This window comes from Podarcis liolepis, assembly GCF_965112155.1.
Source record: "Podarcis liolepis genome assembly, chromosome: 15".
Classification (NCBI taxonomy): Eukaryota; Metazoa; Chordata; class Lepidosauria; order Squamata; family Lacertidae; genus Podarcis; species Podarcis liolepis.
Window position 1 is genome coordinate 20843387 of NC_139566.1, and position 25592 is coordinate 20868978.

A 25592-nucleotide genomic window follows, 5' to 3' on the forward strand; every position below is an offset into this window, starting at 1 on the left:
GTCTCCAACCGTGGAGGCAGAGCCTAGAGCAGCCATGAATAGCCTTGTCCTCCATGAATTTATCCAGCCTTCTTTAAAGCCTGGGGTGGGCCACCTACGGGAAGGAGCTGTAGCCCAGTGGTTAGAGCTCCTTCCCGTAGGTGGGCAGAATTCTGACAGCCACCTGCGGGAAGGAGCTGTAGCCCAGTGGTTAGAGCATTTGCTTTGCATACTGAAGGTTCAAGGTTCCATCCCCAATAGCCTCTCCAGTTAGGGCTGGGAGAGCTTCCCCACCTAAAATCCCAGAGAGTCACTGCCAGTCAGTGTAGGCACTAGACTAGACTAGGGAGCTTCCTGTGTTCCAAAATGACAGATCAAGTTTTTCACTGCTCCATCCTTGTTTTGCCTCCTGCTCCAGCCCCTTTTACAGTGTTGCAGTTCTTTCTGGAAGCTGTCAGCAGGTTTTTATGGGTGTGGGTGAACTCCTGGCTGCTTCCTCTTTCATATGTAAATAGAGGCATCACCATCAAAGCAGTCAGATGGCTGTCTTTCTCCCTTTCAGGCTTCGTTTTTTGCATACTCGCAACCAACGCCAGGAAAGGTGTTCATGATATTGTTCTAACGGGTTATTCAGTTACGTCTTCCATATGTCATCTAGCCAATGACCAGACCTGCCCCAGGTGGACAGGGTAGCCCAGGGGTCAGCAACCTTTTTCAGCCGTGGGCCGGTTCACCGTCCCTCAGACCATGTGGGGGGCCGGACTATATTTTGAAAAAAAATAATGAATGAATTCCTATGCCCCACAAAGAACCCAGAGATGCATTTCAATAAAAGCACACATTCTACCCATGTCAAAACACCAGGCAGGCCCCACAAATAACCCAGAGGTGCAGTTTAAATAAAAAGACACATTCTACCCATGTAAAAACACGCTGATTCCCAGACCGTCCGCGGGCCAGATTAAGAAGGCGATTGGGCCGCATCTGGCCCCTGGGCCTTAAGTTGCCTACCCCTGGGGTAGCAAGTTCAGCTAAAGAAAGTCCTTTGTTGTTGTTTAGTCATTTAGTCGTGTCCAACTCTTCGTGACCCCATGGACCAGAGCACACTTCTGTCTTCTACTGCCTCCCGCAGTTTGGTCAAACTCACGCTGGTAGCTTCGAGAACACTGTCCAACCATCTTGTCCCCTATCATCCCCTTCTCCTTGTGCCCTCCATCTTTCCCAACATCAGGGTCTTTTCCAGGGAGTCTTCTCTTCCCATGAGGTGGCCAAAGTATTGGAGCCTCAGCTTCACGATCTGTCCTTCCAGTGAGCCCTCAGGGCTGATTTCCTTAAGAATGGATAGGTTTGATCTTCTTGCAGTCCATGGGACTCTCAAGAGTCTCCTCCAGCACCATAATTCAAAAGCATCAATTCTTCTGCAATCAACCTTCTTTATGGTCCTGCCTGCCCCCAAACCACTGGAAACAAGAAGAATAGCAGATCAGTTGGCAGAGCACCTTTTGTTTACATGCTGGAATGGTCCCTGTTTCCATCCCTGGCACCTCCAGGTGAGGGTGGGAGAGCCTTATTCCCCATGGTTTTGTCTAATCCCTCTTCTATAGCCACACGAGGAAGTTACTGCCTCCTGCAGGACTGAGTTCCATATGTGATGCAGGAATAACTTTCTTTTGTCTGTCCTGAATCTTCCCACACTCCTTTTCGCTGCATGGTCCTGGGTTCTGTGAGGGGGCTGGAGAACTTCCCTCTATTCACTTTCTCCATCCTGCCTAGGGGAAGGGTGAGTGATCCAAGAATCACCTTTAGAAACTGGGCAACGCTTTCCTGAAACAATGTTAAGGGGAGATAGAATCTTTCAAGGTAACGTGGGATTTTGTTCTGCTTTTGCAAAGCATCTATTTTGTGCCAGCTCTTTTACCTTGATGATGTGCTTTTCTTTCTTCTTTCTAAAATAATGCAATAAAGTAATACTTAGCCAAACTAGTCATTAATTTAACTCTTGGCATTAGCAACCAGCAGCTGCCAAATCAGACTGGTTTGGGGGTTTTTTTTAATGCACTTAAGGCTACGTTCCTGTAACTTGACCTGATATGGTTGGCAAAGTCAGGGTTAGCTCCCTGTTTCTGAATGGCACAATTCAACCACAGTTATGAAAGCTATTTATTGGAACTCAGGTGTTTGCGTGTTGCTGTTGTTTTTCAATAATGAGATTCTTGTATTATGGCAGAAGGAGAGGAGAAAGAAAATTCCCATCTGCTTTCTCCAACTTGCGCATAATTTTACGACTGCGGACATTGTGCCCTTATACAGTATCAAAAATTGACCTCTAGTTTTTGTGCCTTATGTACATTCTTAATTCCATTGTTGTCCCCTGATGCATTCACTTTTTGGGGGGGGGGTCGCAGCTGGAAGTCACATGGTCTTGACCCTGCTTACCACACACTGAGAGAATTAGGCTTGCAGGCAATGTCTTTTTTTGTATGCAGGCCCCCACATACTAGAATAAATGTGACTTAACTTCAAGCAAGGCAGGAAACAAACTGCCTCCTACAGAAAGAGGAGGAACTCACATCTGGAAAGGTGGTGTTTTCTGCCTCTTCAAGAGAGTGAAGGTAGACAACACCCGCCTGAGGGCACCCTAGTTGCCCCCTCAGGACCACTGTTCTGGTGGGCACCAATGGTACTAATAATAACCATAGAATCGTAGAGTTGGAAGGGACTATGAGGGTCATCTGGCCCAACTCTCCTGCAACGAAGTACCTTCTGGTACTTCTGAAAGTTCTTCTATGTGTGGCACATAGTTAAACTATGGAACTTGTTTCCATTGGAGGCAGTGATGGCCACCAACCTGAACTGTCTATCAAAAACTTCACTCTTGTGGTTTATCACCACAACAGCTACTCACTTTGGGTTTTAGTAAAGCAAACAGTCTAATTTTTCAGCGCCTAAATGATATCGAGCGTCAGAACAACTTGGCCGCAATATGGAAATTTTGCCCATGGTGTGACTGTTTTCCATCTTCCCATTTTGACTCTCTGGTACCCTATCTGCATAACCTAGCAATTCTGAAATATAGACGCGCTTTTACTCTTTCAAGGTTGAACGTATTGCCCTCGGCTGGACTTGAGGGACGATTCCAACAGATTCCACACGAAAAACGCTTCTGTCCCTGTGGAGATGGCAGTACCGAATCGGTGGTGCATGCCCTTCTGGCTTGCACTCTTTATAAAGACTTGAGGAATGAGATTATCACTCCTCTTTTATTGTCCATTTTGGGTCACCCAACCACTGCCATAGTATCCTTTCTCTTGGCAGATCAAAATGAGCAGGTGATAGCAAAGGCTGCAAGGTTTTTAACTGGGGCAATCAGAATAAGATCCACTATTTGACTATTGATTCAGAACCCTATATTTTATTTTATATATTTTATATAATTGACTTTTTATTTCTATTCTTTGTATATTGTATTGTTGTTTTATTGCTATGGTCGATGGCTGACGCAAATAAAGATTCATTCATTCATTCACCCTCGAACAGGCCAAACCATCATGGATTATAGCCATTGATAGCTGTGCCCTCTATGAATTTGTCCAGTCCTCTCTTAAAGTCATCTAGGTGGCTTCGTGTGAGTTTAACTATGCATTGCGTTAAGAAAGTTCTCTCTTTTATCTGCCCTGAATCTTCCAATATTCAGCTTCAGTGTATATCTGCTGGTTCCAGCACTGTGGGAGAGAGTCTCAATGATGTCCCTTCTCATCCTTGAGGTCCTGAAGATGGAACCTAATGCAGTTGTACCTTGGAGGTCAAACAGAATCGTTCCGGAAGCCTTTTCGACTTCCAAAGCCAAAGCGCGGCTTCTGATTGGCTGCAGGTGGTTCCGGCAGCCAATCGGAAGCCATGGAAGCCCCATTGGACATTCGGCTTCCAAAAATAGTTCGTAAACCGGAACACTCACTTCTGGGTTTGTGGCGTTCAGGAGCCAAAATGTTCAAGAACCAAGCTGTTCGAAAAGCAAGGTACAACTGTAAAGGATTCTTGTTGCTGAACTAGTCGTGCATGTGTCTTTGTAAGACAAAAATGGTCTTAACTGACCACTTAAGTGTCCTCATCAACATCCCAAAAGAATGAGTTAGGTTGCAAGAGCTGCCACTAAGTGATGAGTCCCTCCAGGTTAGTGGTGGGGCCTTTCCTCCACCCTCCCTCACCTGGCCTGCTAGGCAGCAGAACAAAAACCATTGGGGTGCAGCTGAGCTGAGCTGCAAGCAAGCTGGAAGCTGGAGGCACAGAGACCTGCTTGCTCTGTGCTTGATCCAAAACTGTGCTGAACGAAAAAGCAAGATCTGTTGGGGTTATTAATGTCGTGAGCCTCTCCATCTTATGCTCAGGTTGTACTTATGTGTAAATGAAACCATATGTCCTAAAGGCAACATAGTCCATGCTCACCTTTATTCCAAGGGAAACGAACCTGGAACCCCTGGAGGTTCTTACTGCTTGGTGTCTGATGATATGAATTTGGGAGCAGGGAGAAAACTCATCTCCGGAAGTGGGACATTAGTACTGTTCCAATGATTGGCAGAAAATGTACAAAGCTGGGAAGCTGGATCATTCTGTGCCCTGGATGGCAGCGAGAGCTCTTCCTTGGGGCTCTGCCCTGGGAGATTTTATTTTTATTTTTTTATTTTGCTGGGCTGGAAAAGCTTGCGAGGCTCTGATCTCCCTCCTGACATCTCCGCGGAAGGAGGGAGCGAGGGGGAATTTATTGGCAAGCTGACATGTGATGGTTTCTAATGGGGTTGCGTGTCTGGCAAAACAACCTAATGACCGCGGTGTTGACAAGCAGGCTTCTTGATTTGCGGCTGCTTCCCCTCCTGGTCTCCCGCCCCCTTGCGGGCTTTCTTTTTAAGATGGAGCCGCTGGTGGCTGATACCTGCCAGCCCATTAACAGCAGCCCCTGTCAAGGCTGGAAGGCAGGAAGGGGAGACCAAGGGACTCGGAGGCAGGGGGGCTGTTTCTGGAGGGGGGAATCTTGTGACAAATTGGTATACCTCCCTTGTGATAGGTAACGGTGGAGGGAGATGCAGGAGTGAGTTTGCAAGGGGAATTTAGCCCAGAGGAGAAAAGTAGGCCTAAGCAAGAAAACAAGGAGAACTTTGGGAGCTGGCTTACCTTGAGTCAGTCTGGTCCACCTGCTGTTCCCTCTATCCTTTCCCAGTTGCCTTCACTTGGGCTCCCTCCCTCCCAATTGTCTGATTAGTTAGTTAATGTCTAGGAACTGCTGTGTTAAGTGCTAAATATCCTTGCTGTCTAACTAGTGCTGATAGCAGGGTTTCCCACCTCGGCTGCTCAACTGAGAGTCCTCAGAGTTCCTGCGCTCTTTTAGAGAGGCATAGCTCTCCTAAGTTGCTCCCCATTTCCCTAAGTGGGGAGACATCCCAGAGGCGCCTCCTTTGCTTATCCATGTTCTCCAAGTGTCCCGATTTTCCAGGGACAGTCCCGGAATTGCAGAAGCCGTCCCGGTTCTGTTCTGATCCCGGGATGCCGCGGTTTTCATTTCCCCTCCTCTTCTCGGAGAACAATTAAAAGTAGTGGAGAGATCAGACCGCCCACACTCCTGTCCTTTTTCAGAAACAGGAACCTTTGCTCTCTCTCTCTGTGTAGGTGCAAAAAACCGAGTCCTGTTTATACGGAAAATAAAATACCTGCACCAGATGAAGGAAACAGTGAAACTTGCATACAGAGCGCTTCCTATAATTTTCAAGGGAAATGTACCCCAGGCTTCCTCAACCTCGGCCCTCCAGATGTTTTGAGACTACAGTTCCCAGCATCCTTGACCACTGGTCCTACTAGCTAGGGATCATGGGAGCTGTAGGCCAAGAATATCTGGCGGGCCGAGGTTGAGGAAGCTTGATGTACCCGATCCACTTAAATTCTCAAATTGCAATGCTTCAGCAGCCAGGCATTTTTTAGGAAATGCATGCAATGTTTGTTCTTTGTTGTAAATGGAGCCATGCACTGTCTACTCAGCAGTAGGTCTCACTGTATTCAATGGAGCTTAAAAGGTAAAGGTAAAGGTACCCCTGCCCGAAGGCCAGTCGTGTCCGACTCTAGGGTTGTGCGCTCATCTCACTCTAGAGGCCGGGAGCCGGCGCCGTCCGAGGACACTTCCGGGTCATGTGGCCAGCGTGACAAAGCTGCTCTGGCGAGCCAGAGCCGCACACGGAAACGCCATTTACCTTCCCGCTATAAAGTGGTACCTATTTATCTACTTGCACTTAAGGGTGCTTTTGAACTGCTAGGTGGGCAGGAGCTGGGACCGAATGACGGGAGCTCACCCCGCCGCGGGGATTCGAACCGCCGACCATGCGATCGGCAAGCCCTAGGCACTGTGGTTTTACCCACAGCACCACCCGCGTCCCTTCAATGGAGCTTACTCCAGGTAACTGCTTAAAGACGCAGTCTTATACTGCAATCCTAGCCATTTTTACTCAAAACTAAGCCCTACTGAGTTTAGTAGGATTTACTCTCTGTTACGTTCCTGGTCATTCTCACAGTTTCTATTATTATTATTATTATTATTATTATTATTATTATTATTATTACCACCCACCTTTTCCCCTGACAGGGACTACTTAAGGCAGCTTACAGCTAGAACTTTATTTCATTTATCTGTTGAATGTGTTGTACGTGATCCCTTCCCTCACACCTCTTTTCTTTACAATAATCCTGTGAGGTAGATTAGGCTGAGAGGTTGCAATTGCCTCAAGGTGACAGGTGCTCAGGTGCATATGACGCATGTTTGTGGTGAGATCAAATGTGGGAGAAACTTCCTGATGTAGAATCGAAGGTCCCACTTTTCATCTGGGAAATGTTGGGAGGGTATTCTTACCCAGGTATAGTCTCCCTTTGGGGCATTTTGTCATTTCTGAGTTGATTGACAGATATACCATCTGAGCGTAGATGGAGGCACAACTCCACCCAGTTGCTTGCTGGAGATGTTGATCACTGGATCAAATGATTGTTGAGTAGATTAAATAGTTTCGATTGGATTTCGAAGAAATGTACAATTAATTGCTCCTGTTTTGAATGTTGTTGTGTTACTATATTCTGCAGGGCAGTGATGGCCAAACTTGGCTCTCCAGCTGTTTTGGGACTACAACTCCCATCATCCCTAGCTAACAGGACCAATGGTCAGGGATGATGGGAATTGTAGTCCCCAAACAGCTGGAGGGCCAAGTTTGGCCATCACTGTAGCAGGTCCTGCAAACCGCTATTATGAATAATGTTGTTTACAGGGTAGCGGGCACTGGGGGTGAGTTTATGGAACCAGGGGAACAGATACCTGAAAAAGTTGGGGAAGCACTGGCTTAAGCACTCCCGCAGACAGCCAAATCCAACATCCCGCACCAGATCTTTAGAGGAGGCAGCCACCAGCCCCAATTTGCAGTCCAAAATCTCTGCCTCCATCACTTTCTCTGCAGCTCAATGTAGCTCAAACTACAGTTTGCTTTGGTAGATTGCAACATACTAGACAGGGATGGAGAACTTGTCCACCACCACCAATAGTTTGGGGGTATTTCCAGAGCTCCCTGGAAAGAGGGATTGATTGTTAAACCACTTTGTAACTCTGTGAAGGGAAGAAGGCTCTCCTAACAACCCTCAGCATCTCAGCTGCCATGATTTTTCAGGGGGGAAGCGTTTAAAGCAGTAACATGCCACTTTAAACAGATATGGCTTCTTCCTCTTTTTCCTCTCTTTTCCAGAAAAGAGATCTGCCATCTTTTTTTCTTTTTTTTTAAAGAGAGACAGAGGAAAAGAAGAAGAAGCCATGACTGTTTAGCATGATACGATACTGCTTTAAATGTATACCTGCCAAGTGCCCCGGAAAAACGGGACATCCCGTTTTTTCTCGTGAGATCTCAGCGGCCATTTTGGGTGCCGCTCTCACGCTGCGCTCTCACCCAGTACTTTTTGGGAGCGATCTTGCCCTCCCAAAAGTGCTTTTGGGGGGAGCACGAGCACAGTGCAGGTCACATGACTCGCATTGGAGAGCATTCCGGAAGACGTACATCTTGCTTTTTGGTCAGAAAGAATTGGGAGGTATGTAAATGTACGGTGCAGAGCCTGACAGAAATATTCTTTGTGATTCCAAGTGGTTCGGGCTTAGTCTGCATTTCCACTGTGGCTCCAATCCTGTTTCCATTTAAAGGAAAGCAGCTTTATTACCGGGCTTTCTCCTACCTTGTTCACCCACATTGCCAAGCCTGCTCCAAGAGGAGTACACATGCTGTACACAGGGAAACAGCTGGGCAGGGGCTATCACTGACTGCTTCTTCTCCCCCAGCATCTAATATCTGAGTCACTCTGCCTAACAGCAGGGCCTGTTTACACCAAGGCTATTCATTCCCCACCCCTCAGTTCAAAACATGAGTGAAGATTGAACCCATTTCATAGATGGAAAGGTTGAGGCTGAGAGTTCTCTTCCACCTCGGTCACCTGAGAGTGCAGGGATGGATGCGGGAACTGAACTCCTTCCACACAGAGATGCAGATTTGTGTCCCCCCCATCTTTTCTCTCTTTCACCCAGAGCTGTGAAAAGAGCTTTTGAGCCTCTTCTCTCTCCTAAATGTCATGACAAATCCAATTCTGCAAATCTGCACCATTTGACAACTTCAATGGCTTTGCCCGTCCGCCCACTTTCGAGGCTTCTCCCTCCACCCCCCCCCCTCAAAATAAAATCCCTTTTTTATTATTTATAATGAGCTGGCAGAATCAATGAAATTGGTGACAGCTGCAAAGATGTTGCACTTCATTGTTTCTGTTGTCATTCACTTTGGCGGGATCTTTAGAAGAGAAGGATCAGAGAAGAGGATTGACTCCCAGGAAGCGTCAAAAGGCGGGGGTGGGGGAGAATTGTAAATCCACCTGCTGCTAAGCTCACCACACACAGCTCAGAGCCCCTACCCTGAAGTGGGGAACTACATCTTCTATCAACCTCAGCAGGGGAGAACCTTGGGGTCTTAAATTTCAGCCTGATTCCCTGAAACTTCACTTTTCTCAGTGCAGGAACCACCAGAAGGCCCTCGGAGCTGGACCTCAGTGTCCAGGCAGAGCGATGGGGGTGGAGACGCTCCTTTGGGTATACTGGGCCGAGGCCTTTAGGGCTTTAAAGGTCAGCACCAACACTTTGAATTGTACTCGGAAACATACTGGGAGCCAATGTAGATCCTTTAGGACCGGTGTTCTATGGTCCTGGCGGCCAAGTCCCCAGTTGAGCTGCTACATTCTGCATCGGTTGTAGTTTTTGAGTGACCTTCAAAGGGAGCCCCACACAGAGAGCCTTGCAAGTAGTCTGAGCAGGAGATAGCCACATCTGAAGCTTGCAGATAGTTAACAGAGCCAGTGCTTTGTTCTATCCAGCATGATACCTTGATTTTTTAAACACACACACACACACACACACACACACACACACACAGAGCTTTATTGCAGTCCATAGACCCAAAAATACACAGTATAGTCAAACCTCATGTACAACATAATATATACCAACAGTTATTATGGTGTAAGACTGACCTTACTAGCTTGGCTTTAGCCTGTACATACCGATTTCTGATTTCTACAGCCTCCAAGAGGAATTTTGCTACAGCCAATGTAATAGCATCAACCTTATCCTCTAGGACAGTGGTGCCCAAACCTCTGGCTGTTTTTGGATTACAACTCCCATCATCCCTAGCTAGCAGGATCAATGGTCAGGGATGATGGAAACTGTAGTCCCAAAACAGCTGGAGGGCCACGTTTGGCCACCACTGCTCAAGGAGAACCTTGACATGGAAAGAGTCAGCGATTTCAGGTTGTTCTGTTAATATCGGGTTGATTAGATGCCGTCTGACCTGTTTATACAGACTGCAGTGTAATAAAATGTGTTTCGTACATTCAACATCCTGAGAACGTGGGCACAGCCCATCTTGGTATGGGACACCAGCCAATCTTCCCTTATTGTTCTTTTCTTTCCCTCCTCCCTTTCTTGCTTTGTAGGTAAGGAAGATGTAAAGCGGACCTCCAACCCAAGTCCCCACGAGTGTGTTCAGCAAGCCCCATATTTTCAGCTGGGCAATGCCTGGCTCTCTTCACACGTTCCACAGAGGTCTGCTCGCTTCGTTGTATTCCAAGGCTGGGGACCCGGTGCTACATCAGAACTGACGTCCAGCAACTGATGTCTTGCAGAGGCATTCTGGTCATTCGAGGTCTGGAGAATCGGGAACCTTCAGGTGAATAGAGGAACCGCCTTCCCTTCCCTTCTCCCTCCAGAGGCTGCAAGCCAGCCAGGACAGGGCCTGCGCGCACCGCCAGCTCCCCATTCAGAGAAGACCCGAGGACTACAATGGAAGAGAATGTGTTCAGTGTACAGCAGATTCAGCCCAATGTCATTTCCGTGAAACTCTTCAAGCGCAAGGTTGGGGGTCTCGGGTTCCTGGTGAAGGAGCGTGTCAGCAAGCCACCGGTGATCATCTCTGACCTGATCCGAGGAGGGGCGGCTGAGCAAAGTGGCCTTATCCAGACCGGGGACATCATCCTCGCCGTGAATGGGCGCCCCCTGGTGGACATGAACTATGACACCGCTCTGGAGGTCCTGAGGAGCATCGCCTCTGAAACCCACGTCGTCCTCATCTTGAGAGGCCCAGAGGGCTTCACCACTCACCTGGAGACGACCTTCACCGGGGACGGGACGCCCAAGACCGTCCGAGTCACCAGGCCCCTGTGCGCCACCTCCCCGTCCGTGGTTGACCTCCCGGCCGGCCTCGGGATCCACACCAAAGATCAGCGGCAAGGAGGTGACCATACAATGGGGGGCTCTGTCAGCTCTCGGTGCACCCGGGAGAATGGGCAGGGGGATGAGTCCCTGGTGCACGTCAATGGGGTGATCGCTGGGTCCGTCCCCAGGGACTCTCTGAAAGGGAGCGGGGACGTTTCTGACCGTTGCCTCAATGGCAGCGTCGAGAACAGCGAACTGTTGAAAGAGATTGAGCCAGTCTTGGACCTCCTGAAGAGCAACAGCAAGGAGCTCAACGGAGATGCGCAGCCCAGGATGGTCACAAGAGATGCGGAGGTCCAGGTGGATGGGTAGGTCCCTTGGCTGTGCACTCTTTGGTGATGTGATATGCAGAGAGCCATTGTGGTGTAATGGTTAGAGTGGTGGGCTAGGGCCTGGGAGACCAGGGTTCGAATCCCCGCTCAGCCACAAAGCTCACTGGGTGACCTTGGAGATCTCTCAGCCTAACAACCTACCTCACAGGGTTGTTGTGGTGATGAAAAGGGGAGGAGGAGAACCATGTACACTGCACCTTGAGCTCCTTGGAAGATAAGGTGGTATATAACTATAATAAATAAATGTGTCTGTAGGACTTGGTTCCTCAGAAAGAAGCATTGAGAGCAGAAATGATAAGGGCTATCAATCGTTTTATTCGTTTTTTAAATTCTTATTTATAATTATTTATTAATGTGTCTATATATCTCTATCTCTATCTCTATATCTGGCCTTTCTTCCAAGGAGGTCGAGTTTATTTTTCCCTCTCTCCATTTTATCTTCACAACAACCCTGTGAGGTAGACCACTTTTAGGCTAAGTGACAGTAAGTTGCCAAATTTGCTTCATGGCAGAGTTGTGATTTGGACGCTGGTCTCCCTGAGTTGATTTTTTAATATATATATGTATTACAAAAGCTGTTTCGTAATTTATGGATTTAAGCTTAGTTTTATCAGAATTAATAATTTCTCTTCTTATTCGAGATTCTTATATCCCACCCTACATCCGGTTTGGAGATCAGGGCAAATAGCTAAATGATGGAACAAAACAGCGTGTTTTAAAGAAAAATTGTTACTGCCGATATAGATGTATTTTTACCAAACGGCTTCGAAGTTTTTAAATCTGAAATGTGGGGTTCTAATATGGCCAATAAATACAACTTCCTGCTGCCAAAGCTCAGCAGAGGTGCTTCAGGGGGCCCCTCCGGACAGGGGAGCTTTTTGCTGGTGTAATGTGCAACATGCCATTGACCCAATAATAGTGCACTGGATTTATACTGGACTGTCCACACATCATTCTGCCTCATTGGTATGTTACTCAGGTTATGTCCCATGAAGGCAAAGCAGAGTATACTGGAAAGAATGCAACCAGACTGGTACAACATTCAACACCTGGTGGTTCTGCTGTGCCAGGGACTGGACTGAGGAGGAATGGTGGGGAGCGCAGCCCCCCTTCTCCTGAACCTTCCTGAGAAGAGGAAGGCGGTCTTGATTTGCAGCGGTGGTTTGAGGAAGGTCACAGGTGAACAGAAGAGTTGGGAGGTGATGGGAGAAGAGAAGGGGTAAACAGAGACAGATCAGCCAGCTGACACCTGATCACTGGAAAGCATTCCCCATCCCCCTTCTCCCAGAACCCAGCATGCATTGAAAGTGCAAGAGCAAAAGACTCATAGACGATTAACCCCTGACGGCCACCGTAAAGGGAATTTGCGTTGCTAGGGAGGGCAGCCCAGTTGGAGCAACGCCATTATTCGGGTGGCTGCACCCTCCATATCTCTCAGTGAATCTTGAATAAATACAGTGGTACCTCTGGTTGCGAACAGGATCCATTCCAGAGCCCTGTTCGCAACATGAGCAGAACACAACCTGTGTCTGCGCATGCGCAGGTTGCGATTCGCCATTTCTGAGCATGCGCGTGACATCATTTTGAGTGTCTGTGCATGCATGAGCGGCAAAACCCAGAAGTAACCCTTTCCAGTACCTCCAGGTCGCCACAGGACGCAACCTGAAAAGATGTAACCGTAACCGAACGTAACAAGAGGTATGACTGTAGATTGGTGAGAATGCCTTCTTTTTCTGTTTCCGGCATCCAGTTGTGAGGGAGGGCGACCGGATTCCCAAGTCCGACTTGCTGCACAGTTCTGGAATGGTGGGTCTGGGTGTTTCAGGAGACTACACTAATAATAGTAACAGTAGTAATGATAATGATAATGATAATGCCCTGCCCATCTGACTGGGTTGCCCCAGCCACTCTGGGCAGCTTCCAGCGAATAATGAAAACATAATAAAATGTCAAACATTGCAAACTTCCCGATACACAGCTGCCTTCAGATGTCTTCTAAAGGTTGTGTAGTTCTTTGTCTTCTTGACATCTGACAGGAGGGCGTTCCACAGGAAGGGCGCCACCACCAACATGGTGATAAAGATTGCCTGTCCTGACCCTGCTTCTCTCAATATTTGCAGAAAACTGAAATGTACGAAGACCTGGACTTGGTAGCTGCTGCCTGGTTAGAAGTAGCCAGCCCATCGCTAGAAGGACTTCACATAGATCTCATTGCAGGGACGGTGGTCCCAAGTCTGGTCTCTTGGGCTAGCTGAAAGTGAGGGGCAAAAGCAGGAGAGACAAGTTTGTAGTCTGTGAGACCCCTTCTTGCGCTATGTGCTTTTCCATAAATGCTTTTGGTTAGATTTGTTTTCGAGACGCCTGCCCAGCTAAGCAGCCATTGCTAAATTGATGCATTTAGTATGTTTGCGAGTTTTCCCTGCTGACATGCAGCAATTGGTTGGGCACTGTATTATGGTTATGTTAAAGCTCTTTTGCCTACTTATCATGGGCATAGTCAGGATTTCTGTTGGGGGGGGGGGGGAAGGGACAGGACAACCACCTGTCACCATCCTCTGTCTGGCTCTGTCTAGCAGATTTGGAATGGCATTTCTCAACTATGGTTGTTTTAAATTGCTTTCTTTTGACCCCCAAGAGTTCAGAAAAATCTGTCAAAATCTTCAGACATTTGAAAACTAAGAAGTTAAATAATAAAAAAAAGAAAATCAGGGAGTACCTTTCATGCAGTTAACAAGCATATTTTGCAAAATTACAATGAACACACCTTTTCCAGCTTATTTTTAAAAAAATCAAAACTAAAACAAGTTTCTTGGATTTGCTGAAAACCTTTCATGACATCATCCGAGTGACCTCAGTGAGCATTTCGATTTCAAATATTCCAATTATTTCTACTTTTAGTTAATTTTTTTAAATTGACTTGATTTAGGTGGGTCAGCTGCCCCCCTGCTCCCCTGGCTACACCCATTATGTATTGTATGATGCTGTGATGTTATGGATTTATTATATAAATATATAAGGTGGGTAAGGAGCCCTGCAGGATCAGGCCAAAGACCCATTGAGTCCAGCATCCTGTTCTCACAGTGCCCAACCAGATCCCCAAATGAGGAAACCTGCAAGTGGGCTCTACTCTATAGCTTGAATCCCACAGGGTGGTAAACTGACCTGGGATAGCTCAGGTGGTAAAGCACGAGACTCTTAATCTCAGGGTTGTGGGTTTGAGCCCCACATTGGGCAAAAGATTCCTGCATTGCAGGGGGTGGACTAGATGACCCTACTAGTCCCTTCCTACTTTACTATTCTATGAGACTTTCAAGATGCCCCTCTGGCTTCTGCATAATAGTTGCAGGATCATGCTCCTGAATAGCTACACCTTCTGATTTGCATCTTCCTTTTCTCTGCAGTACGCTATATTTCCTTTGTTGAAGCACGAAAGGGGTCTGTAGTTCGGGGATAGTGACTTCCCTCTGTTTGCTGGCTCTCACTTTAAAAAAAACCACACACAAAACCCTGTCATTAAAGCAACCATCAGCAAATGGTGCCAATTAATTAATGCTTGCAGCCCTAGTTTCATGGAATTAAAACGAAGTCATCACTTTGACATACCTGAGCGTTCGCTAAATTCATTCATTCATAGTTTTTTTTAAATATATATTTCCCCCAACTTGTTAAGATTGTCTCAGGTGCCTGTCTCAGGGAAAAAAAACACCACTAAAAAAAGCTGACAGGTTTGGCTTCTTGTCATCTTCCTTCCCCTCTCCCCCCCCCCCGCCCCCACCTTTCATTGTCGTCTTTTCTCCATAACTGAACGGCAAGAAGGAAGTGATCAAAGCTACTAGGATCGTAATCCCCTCCACACTTCATTCTGGATAAGCAAAGCCACTGAGACTGGATGCAAAGTCCTGGTAATGACTGTGGGCGGTGCTCTCATTCTGCATCCCACCTTCAGGCAGGATTGGGAAGGAGAGAGCGACTTAGAGGGGTGGTCCTACCCAACAGGCCATCAGAAGCCAAATATTCGGCTAGGTATGGGCAGGGCTATTGGGACACGGGTGGTGCTGTGGGTTAAACCACAGAGCCTAGGGCTTGCCGATCAGAAGGTCAGCGGTTCGAAACCCCTCAACGGGGTGAGCTCCCATTGTTCGGTCCCAGCTCCTGCCAACCTAGCAGTTCAAAAGCGCACCAGTGCAAGTAGATAAATAGGTACCGCTCCGGCGGGACGGCACATGGTGTTTCCATGCGCTCCTCTGGTTCGCCAGAAGCGGCTTAGTCATGCTGGCCACATGACCCGGAAGCTGTCTGCGGACAAACGCCAGCTCCCTCGGCCAGTAAAGTGAGATGAGCACCGGGGGTTGGACTAGATGACCCTTGGGTCCCTTTCAGCTCTATGATCCTGTGATTCTATGAGAGGCATTGAGGAGGCATTCTACCTCCTCCCAGCTCCTGGGTAAAAATAGAGCATGGCTCATTCAGTGCCCAGTAACCTTGTTCTATTTTCCCCGCTTGCCTAAAGATGGCTGTCACGTCGTATATCCAGCTCCCAACGATGCCATCTAGATAGACTTCTGCGGCGAACTCCTTACAACCATTCAGAAGCATTTATTTACATATAGGAAGGGACATTGCTTGGCATCAGAGCCCACGCATTGCACAGAGGAGATCCTGGGTTCAACCTCTGGCATCTCCCTGGGTAGGAAAAGCAGTCAAGCTGCAAGCTTCCTTTAAGAGCAGTATGTTTTTCCCAGAGGCTATGGGGTGGCCAGTGGAGGCTAGGCCATTTGGGCAAATTGGAGCATTGCCCCACTGACCTCAGCCTGCCCTCAGCCAAATCCGACCCTGCCTGCCAACTTCCTTACAACTAGTCCAAGGGATGGCACTGCCTGCCAGCTTCCTCTTCCTTAGTCTCCTTTGTGCTTTTGTAGAACACAGCAGGAGGGAGGATGGGGACAAAACTAGAATTTGTTGCTTCTGCCTCTCATTGTCTCTGGCGCCACCTACTGTTGGCCTTTCTGCCTGTCATTGGAGCTGGCACCACCTACTGTTGACGCGGGTGGCTCTGTGGGTTAAACCACAGAGCCTAGGACTTGTCGATCAGAAGGTCGCGGTTCGAATCCCCTCAACGGGGTGAGCTCCCATTGCTCAGTCCCTGCTCCTGCCAACCTAGCAGTTCGAAAGCACGTCAAAGTGCAAGTAGATAAATAGGTACCACTCCAGTGGGAAAGTAAACGGCGTTTCCGTGCGCTGTTCTGGTTCGCCAGAAGCGGCTTAGTCATGCTGGCCACATGACCCGGAAGCTGGACACCGGCTCCCTCGGCCAATAAAGCAAGATAAGTGCCGCAACCCCAGAGTCGTTCACGACTGGACCTAATGGTCAGGGGTCCCTTTATCTTTACTGTTGAGTTTCCTGCTTTCTGCCCTTCCAGCCCCAATGGGCGCCAGCCAGCACTCGGTGTAACCAAAGCTCATGGGGTTGACCATAACGCAGCAGTAGAACGCTTGCACTGCAGGCATCAAGTTCAAAGTTCGAGTTGGTCTTCCAAGGAGCCCAGATTGCCGTCACCAGTCAGTGTGGACAGCACACTGCTAGGCAGCTTCCTGAAATAGGGGACCATGAGATTTGTCCCCCGGCGCTGGTGGATATGTCTTTGCTTGCTTAGCTTTCTTCCTGACATGCTAGTTGGGGTTGTTATGCACAGAGGCACAGTCATATCATCTGCTCTGTGATTGGTGCATTGCCTGCACCAGCGGAATTAGTTGATATCTCCACCCGGAACGCAGATCGCTTCAGTTCCAAGTCGTCCTGTCACTCACCCAAGGAGGGGCAAACATCAGCCATGGGGCCTGCGAGGAGTCCAGGATGACTCACTCGCTTGGAAACAAAAGTCAGCTGTAGGGAGGACTCAGGTCCCTTAGGGGCAATACACAAATATGCACAGAGAAAGAGGGAGAGGAATAAATAGCAGGGCAGAGCAGGGGACAGAAAGCTGGAAGGCTGGAGATGGAGAAAATCTAGTGCCTGGAGAGATGAGATATCCGAAATGAAACAGGTAGCTGTCGTTTATGGCATCTGATCTGCTGGCAACAGAGTTTGCAGGCAGGCCATCTTCCCAGAAAGACAGTTTGGTTCACATTTAAAAGCCAGCCTGCCTCATTTGAAATCCTTTGGAATGGGCACTTCTCCAAATTTTGCAATGCACTTCTGCAGACAAGTGTTGGCTCAGTGGTCAGAGTGCTGGACTAGGACCCAGAAGAGACCAGGGTTGAAATCCCCACTTGGCCATGAAGCTCTCGCTGGGAGCCAGTCACCAGCTCTCGACCTAATCTACCTCACAGGGTTGTTGTGGGGGATTAAAGGAGGAGGGAGAACTGTGTTCCACCTTGAGTGCCGCAGAAGAAAAGGTGGGGAATAAATGCAATAAGTAAATAAATGTGCTAGGGTAAAGTGTAAACGTATAGATCAGTGAAAATGAAATGTGTTATATTAGGAGGATTTCACTCTTAGGTACACATGATGGTTAGATAAATGGCATGGAGATGGTAGAGAGAGAAAATATTTTGTCCCTCTCTCATAATACAGTGGTACCTCGGGTTAAGTACTTAATTCATTTCGGAGGTCCGTACTTAACCTAAAACTGTTCTTAACCTGAAGCACCGCTTTAGCTAATGGGGCCTCCTGCTGCCGCCATGCCACCGGAGCATGATTTCTGTTCTCATCCTGAAGCAAAGTTCTTAACCTGAAGCACTATTTCTGAGTTAGCGGAGTCTGTAACCTGAAGCGTATGTAACCTGAAGCGTATGTAACCTGAGGTACCACTGTATCAGAATCCACGGGCATTCAATGAAGCTGTGCTGAAAGACTCAGGACAGATAAAATAAATTACTTATTCACTCCGTACTTATTAACGGGCACTGTTAGAAACTCAGGTATATACGGTAAGCTAGGCGACAAATGTCTCCTTAAACCAAGGTTACATTCCAAATCGTAATGTCTACTTGCCATTTGGGGGCAAGATGGCTCTAAAGTCTTTTTTCCCCAAAGGATGGGCTGAATGTGATTGTTTCTCAGTTAAACATCTGGCTAGTTCAGATGACAACATTGAGCTAAGTTAAGAACCTTGGGAACTGAAAGAAGAAAAGTCACTTGATCCAGGGACAGTCCACATATCTATCAGCCGATTCCAACCTCTCTCTTTTTAATGGTGACACGGACCATTCATAAAGTAGGGATATTCTTCACAACTGTGAACAGGGCAGTGGGGTGGGGTAACTGAAGGCAACCTGCAACAATTAACTATAATGTTGCTTACTGCTCCTGCTCAGGCTGCGCAGAAAAAGCATTTTGGTTCCTGGAATTCATTCTGGTTGTGCAGATAAAATATAACTCATAGAATTCTACAGGATGAGATATCAGTGTGTGTCAACAGTCAAGATCCAGTGATCCCAAGGCATGCAATTCCAGATAGTGGAGAGGTCAGAAGCCATCCTGACGCCCAGGCACCTTTGCTTGGCCGCAAGTGGTCAATAAAGGTAAAGGTAAAGGGACCCCTGACCATTAGGTCCAGTCGTGACCGACTCTGGAGTTGCGGCATGTATCTTGCTTTATTGGCCAAGGTCCAGCTTCCGGGTCATGTGGCCAGCATGACTAAGCCGCTTCTGGCGAACCAGAGCAGCGCACGGAAACGCCATTTACCATCCCGCCTATTTATCTACTTGCACTTTGACGTGCTTTCGAACTGCTAGGTTGGCAGGAGCAGGGACCGAGCAACGGGAGCTCACCCCGTCGCAGGGATTCGAACCGCCGACCTTCTGATCGGCAAGTCCTAGGCTCTGTGGTTTAACCAACAGCACCACCCACATCAATAGCCAGGTGCAAAATGCGCCTGGCCAATTTTGAACCCTGCCCATGGGAGGCAGTGGTGGCCCCCAGCTTCTATGGCTTTAAAAGAGGATTGGATAAATTTGTGGAGGAGGAGAGGGCTAGCAATGGCTACTATCCACAATGGCTCCAGAATACAAGCTGCTGTAAATTGCAGGCAGGGATAGTGTTCTTGTGCTCAAATCCTGCCTGTGGGCTTTCCCATTTGGGCAGCTGGTTGGCCCCTGTGAGAACAGGATGCTGGACTAGACGAGCCACTGGCCTGATCTGGCAGGCTCTTCTTACATTGAACAAGTTGTAAGTGGAAAACATTGTGTTGTGAAAATCATTGCTCTGGAGTAGGATTAGTGGAAGGGACTAAGCTTCTCACGGAGGACTTTGGGTACCACCCTCAGGCACTTCCTGAGCTCTATGTTGTCCTTGCTGCTAAATCTTTTTATTTATTGTTTCTTTCTTTCTCCCTTTCCTTTCTTTTTCTAATTCTAAATCTGCCCTCAAGTACATCCTTGTGGGTTAGCTGGTGGATAGCAAGGCAAAGCCTCTGGATTCCCTTCGGTTCTACCTTTGCCTCCCACTGGGCACTTGAGCTCTTTATCTTTGCACATGATGGTCTCATGTTCTCCGGTAGGAAGTGTTTGTCCCTTTCTTCTGGGTACATTTCAGCCTTGCCTCTGTTAATTGCAGGCTGGCAGGAGGAGGAAGGGGGGGGCTTTCTGCTTTCCCTTTGATCCCCTAGGATGTGGGCCAAGCCCCACCTCTCCAAGACCCCAGATCCCCTTTTCAGCATGTTCAGATTAGATCAGCCTCTTTTCTTGCTCGGTCGAATTGAGATGTGCATGTCCTCAGAGGACTTTGTGGGAGAAACTCAAGCTCTTACCTTTGCCTGGCCTGCCAATCTTGAAATAGAAATCTTAGTGACCGGACAGGGAAAGCCGTCAATTGCCTCTGGAGAGATCTAACCAGGAACTGAAGTTCTCTTCCTCCTTGGGACTTTCAGACACAGCTGGGCAAGCGAGGAGTTGTGGGAATGCTGACAAGACAGAGGAGCCTGCCTCAGGGCAGGCTGGGTCTGATGCTGGGGCTAAACTAGACTCCCTCTGTGTGTGAGAGACGGACAGACAGACAGACAGACAGAGAGGGATGGAGGATGTGTTTTAACTGAAAAGTAGCACTGGAGGTTCTGAGCAGGAGCACAGAAGTAAGTGGGGAGGAGATACTTAACCCTTCCTTCCCAGCCCATTTTCCTACAGAACCTATCTCCCCTACCTCAGCTATTTCCCCACATGAAGGGGGAAAGGTGCAGGTTCTGTGGGGAGAAAACCAACTGAACTGAGGCCAACTTCGAGCTGACCAATTATGGGAGAGGTAAGGGTTCGGCTGCACTCTCCTCTGCTGTTTGTTCCCTGAGATTGGGAACTCCCCGTGCTTGCTTTTTAGTGGCATGTGTAGGAGGAAAGGAGGGAACAAGAGGGAGATAAGCTGTAGCTCAATTGCAGAGCATTGGTTTTGCACGCAGAAGGGCCTGGATTCCACCCCTGGCATCTTCTGGTAGGACTTGAAGATGCTAGGGTAAAGGGACCCCTGACCATTAGGTCCAGTTGTGGCCGACTCTGGAGTTGCAGTGCTCATCTCATTTTATTGGCCGAGGGAGCTGGCATACAGCTTCCGGGTCATGTGGCCAGCATGACTAACGCCGCTTCTGGCAAACCAGAGCAGTGCACAGAAACGCCGTTTACCTTCCCGCTGGAGCGGTACCTATTTATCTACTTGCACTTTGACGTGCTTTTGAACTGCTAGGTTGGCAGGATCAGGGACCGAGCAACGGGAGCTCACCCCGTCGCAGGGATTCGAACTACCGACCTTCTGATCGGCAAGTCTTAGGCTCTGTGGTTTGACCCACAGCGCCACCTGCGTCCCCAGGAAGATGCTATGCCTGCCTGAAACCCTTAAGAGTTCCTGCTAGTCAGTGTAGACATTACTGAACTCAGTGGACCAACAGTCTCATATGGGATGAGGCAGCTTCCGATATTCCTTTGCTCCTATCAGCTGTGGGGCTCCCCATCAAAGACATCTTAACACAGAGGCCCATCGAAACCTGGAACCTGCACAGCTAACGTTTCCTTCTCCTGTTCTCCGTTTAAAAGTGTGCACAGTGCACATGCTGGGGTTGGTGTGTGTTGAATGGAGAATGTGCATATACATTAGGCATTTTGCACAGTTGCTCTTTGGGATGCAGACTGTGTGCACATTAGAAGCATGGTTAGAGAACAGCGGGCATTGCCCCGCCATTATGCATAACCTCCATAGGCCATGAAAAATTCATGCATTAATGAGGAAATGTGCATAAGGGTCCAAGTGGAGAATATGCACATTGACTTGGCTAATGTACCAAAAATACCCTACTTGTGCTAATGAGTTGCATGCCCCTCATCTGTCCCGATTTAAGCAGGGCATCCTGTTTTGGGGGGGTGCATGCTCTCACACACGTCACCTGGTTCCCCCGAGATTGCGGCTGTGAAAGACACTGATTTTGGGGTGCTTTGCTTTTGCACGAGTCACGTGACTCACACAGGAGCTTGGCCCCAAAAGACACACATCCTGGTTTTCCTTGGGGCCACGTTGGAGGGTATGGAGTTGTACACATCCATCAACATCATTTTTGAGACTGTTCACACTAATGGGGCGATTATGCAAAAAAATAAAAATAAACCCACCTCTCTGTGAGCAAAGGTCACTGCATTATTTTCCCCTAGAATCTGGTGAATGTGCAAAACACCTGGTCATTTATGCAGATTCTCCATTTGACTTGCACTAGTCAGTTTCATGCATGGGGGTGAGTAATGGAGAAGGAGATGTACGGTACTTCTTAAGTAGTCCTCCCCTGTAATACCTTCTTTCCCTGCAATAGCAAAATTGACTAGAAAAGGAAGGAAGGAAGATTCAAGCAGCAGATTCAGCCCTTCTTCAGAAACAGATCCTCATGCAAGTAACTCCTTCAGCTTTCTGCTTGATGTGGCAGGTTGGGGCATTTATTGCCAAGTACGCTGCAGGGTGGACTGCAAGGCTGCAGGGAGCAGCGCGTGAAATATTTAACTGGACAGAGAGTCCAAGGCACAAACGGGAACAAAATGAGGTGGGTGTGACTTGAACAGGTCTTCCCCCCACTTTTTCTAAGCTGCTGCTGTCCTGTGTACAAAAAAGAGGGCACAGCTATGCCCACCCATGGGAAGAATCCTGTGCATGAGCCAAATTTGGCCCACCAAGCCAATTTCCCCAAACCACTGGTGACATCTGCTGATGAGCAGGAGGACAGGGATTTACCATGCAGTACCTATGCAATTCTGTTCCCAGCATGGTGCAAGACTGTGAAGTCTAAGTGTCAGGATTTAATCTCCACTTAGCTGTCTGTGGGGATGCAGGTGGCACTGTGGGTTAAACCACAGAGCCTAGGGCTTGCTGATCAGAAGGTTGACGGTTTGAATCCCTGCGACGGGGTGAGCTCCCATTGCTCGGTCCCTGCTCCTGCCAACCTAGCAGCTCAAAAGCACGTCAAAGTACAAGTAGATAAATAGGTACCGCTCCAGAGGGAAGGTAAATGGCGTTTCCGTGTGCTGCTCTGGTTCGCCAGAAGTGGCTTAGTCATGCTGGCCACATGACCCGGAAGCTGTACGCCGGCTCCCTTGGCCAGTAAAGCGAGATGTGCGCCGCAACCCCAGAGTCGGTCACGACTGGACCTAATGGTCAGGGGTCCCTTTACCTTTACCTAGCTGTCTATGAGTAGAGAGTCAGGAGAAGGGTGCAAGATCGTGGATGTAAAAGGGGAGGAGAGATTCCCCCACAAACATGGGCGTAGCCAAGGGGGAGCAGCGGGACAGCTGCCCCTCTGAAATCAAGTAAATCAATTTTAAAAAAACTAACGGAGGTTCCGCCTGCCCCCACAGCATAATTCCTGCCAATGCTTTTGCAAGTCTTCTCCCTCTTCCCTTCCTGGTTTCAAGGACTTAAAGGGGGAGAGGTTTGCAAATGCATTTGTGAGCCTCCCTCTTCCTTCACTTTCAGGTCCCTGATATCATAAAGAAAGTCGTAAAATGCGAAGCAGTCACAAAGAGGCATTTGCAAGTCTCCTCCCTCTTCCTTTTTAAGATCCCAGCAGAAGGGATTTTTGACAGGTGGCAAACCCACTCACCTTTCAAACCCAGCTCGTGAGGCAGATCCTGATAAGGATCTGTCCCACGGAGGCGAAAAAGGTTCCCCACCCCTGGCCTACGCCACATCACATATTTGATTATCCTTCTGTGTTTCACCTCCTGGGTTTCTATTTGCAATTAGATCAACAAGCCTAATCATGAATAAGAATTTGCTGCAGATCAAAGTTTCCTCTTGCTCCATTCTAGCTCCCCCCCCCCCCAGTTTCTCTTTCATTATCAAAGTCTCTCTCTCTCCCTCCCTCCTCCCTTTCTCTCCTTCCCCTTTCAAGGGGAGGCAGAGAATTACCACAATTGCAGCCTGACATCCAGAAACCTTGCTAATTCCATTTTGATAGTAAGCTTCACTGCTCCCTGATCTCCCAGCCACAGGATCTTCGTGATCCTGCCGATGAGCCAGTGTGGTGTAGTGGTTAGAGTGTTGCCCTAGGTAAAAGGTAAAGGTAAAGGGACCCCTGACCATTAGGTCCAGTCGTGGCCGACTCTGGGGTTGCGGCGCTCATCTCATTTTATTGGCTGAGGGAGCTGGCATACAGCTTCCGGGTCATGTGGCCAGCATGACTAAGCCACTTCTGGCTAACCAGAACAGTGCATGGAAACGCCATTTACTTTTCCGCTGGAGCGGTACCTATTTATCAACTTGCACTTTGACGTGCTTTTCAACTGCTAGGTTGGCAGGAGCAGGGACCAAGCAACGGGAGCTCACCCCGCTGTGGGCATTCGAACCACCGACCTTCTGATCGGCAAGTCTCTAGGCTCTGTGGTTTAACCCACAGCGCCACCCGCATCCCACCCGTTGCCCTAGGACTTGGGTTCAAATCCCCGCTTGGCCATGAACCTCACTTGAATGTGACCTTGGGCCAGTCACTGCCTCTCAACCTAACCTGCTTCGCAGGGTTATTGTGGGGATTAATGAGGAGGCGGAGAGCCATCTATGCCACCTTGAGCTCCTTGGAGGGAAAAGGTGGGATATGAATGCAATAAAAAAGAAATGAATTAGAAATCCTGTCTTACAGGGTGCGTTCCCAGGTTGTCGTCTCCCTGGTGTTGCTTCTAGGCTGTCAGTATTTTGTGGGAGGACTCCAACCACATACCAGAATTTTGGGGTTTCGCAACGGAACTGGATGAAAGCACTTTCTTGCCCTAGTGTCAGGGTGGGGAATCTTTGTCATGCCAAGTGTTGTTAGCATGCAGCTCCCATCATCCCCCTGAATCTGGGTCCTGCCAGCAGAGGCTGATGGGAGCTGGATTTCAGCAACATCTGGATGGCTCGAATGCAGCAAATCCATTTTGCAGTATTTTTTTTCTTTTTTGCAATTAGGAAAGCGATAGAGAGAAAGCCTCGAAAGGTGTGGGATGGGCAATTATTTTTATTTATGTAAGACCATTTACATATCGCTTAATTATTTGCATCTCGAAGTGGCGTACATTAAAAAACAATCCGCTGAAAATGGGGCACTCTTCCTATATACATAGACGTGCTGCACTTCACCAGGGAGGACATTCCACAACTGGGGAGCCACCACGGAAAAGGCCCTGTCACAGGTCAGGGGCCACCAAGGTAGTCCCTGCAGTTGGGGCCACCAACAAGCCTTCATGTGACGATCTTAGAGTCTGAGGTATATAGACATCATTTCTGGGATTGCCTCACTTCAGAACAGCCCAGAATGGAGACTTGAGATTCTGCTGCAAGGCCAATTCTCTCTCTCTCTCTCTCTCTCTCTCTCTCTCTCTCTCTCTCTCTCCTTATTATTTGTTTGTTTGTTTGTTTTGTTTTTTTATACCACACACATCTGGCTGGGTTTCCCCAGCCACTCTGGGCGGCTCCCAGCAGAATAATAATAATAATAATAATAATAATAATAATAATAATGCAGTGATAAAACATCAAACATTGAAAACTTCCCTAAGCAGGGCTGCCTTCAGATGTTTTCTAAAAGTCAGATAGTTGTTTATTTCCTTGACATCTGATAGGAGGGCGTTCTACAGGCCGGGTGCCACTACCGAGAAGGCCCTCTGCCTGCTTCCCTGCAACTTCACTTCTTGCAGTGAGGGAACCGCCAGAAGGCCCTCGGAGCTGGACCTCAGTGTCCAGGCTGAACAATGGGGGTGGAGACGCTCCTTCAGGTATACTGGGCCAAAGCTGTTTAGGACTTTAAAGGTCAGCACCAACACTTTGAATTGTGCTCAGAAACGTACTGGGAGCCAACGTAGATCTTTCAGGACCGGCGTTATATGGTCTCAGTGGCCACTCCCAGTCACCAGTCTAGCTGCCACATATGATTTCCCACGCCTGGTTTACAGGGCTGAGGACAATTGCAGTTGCTCACATGGAAATGTTATGAAAACCTGCTCTAAAGTTCCCATTGCAGCAATATTCCTGTTTATGG

At 48.3% G+C, this 25592-nt stretch overlaps 1 protein-coding gene across 3 annotated transcripts in view; it reads left to right on the forward strand.

The window, feature by feature from the left end:
- The window catches only part of NOS1 (nitric oxide synthase 1), a 180807-nt gene that overhangs the window by 94968 nt on the left and 60247 nt on the right, over positions 1-25592 (forward strand). For all 3 annotated transcript variants that reach the window (XM_083478442.1, XM_083478441.1, XM_083478440.1), the window contains exon 2: positions 10015-11100. In XM_083478442.1, the coding sequence (XP_083334568.1) occupies positions 10361-11100 (740 nt within the window). In that variant the 5' untranslated portion in view covers positions 10015-10360. The remainder of the gene's footprint in view (positions 1-10014; positions 11101-25592) is intronic.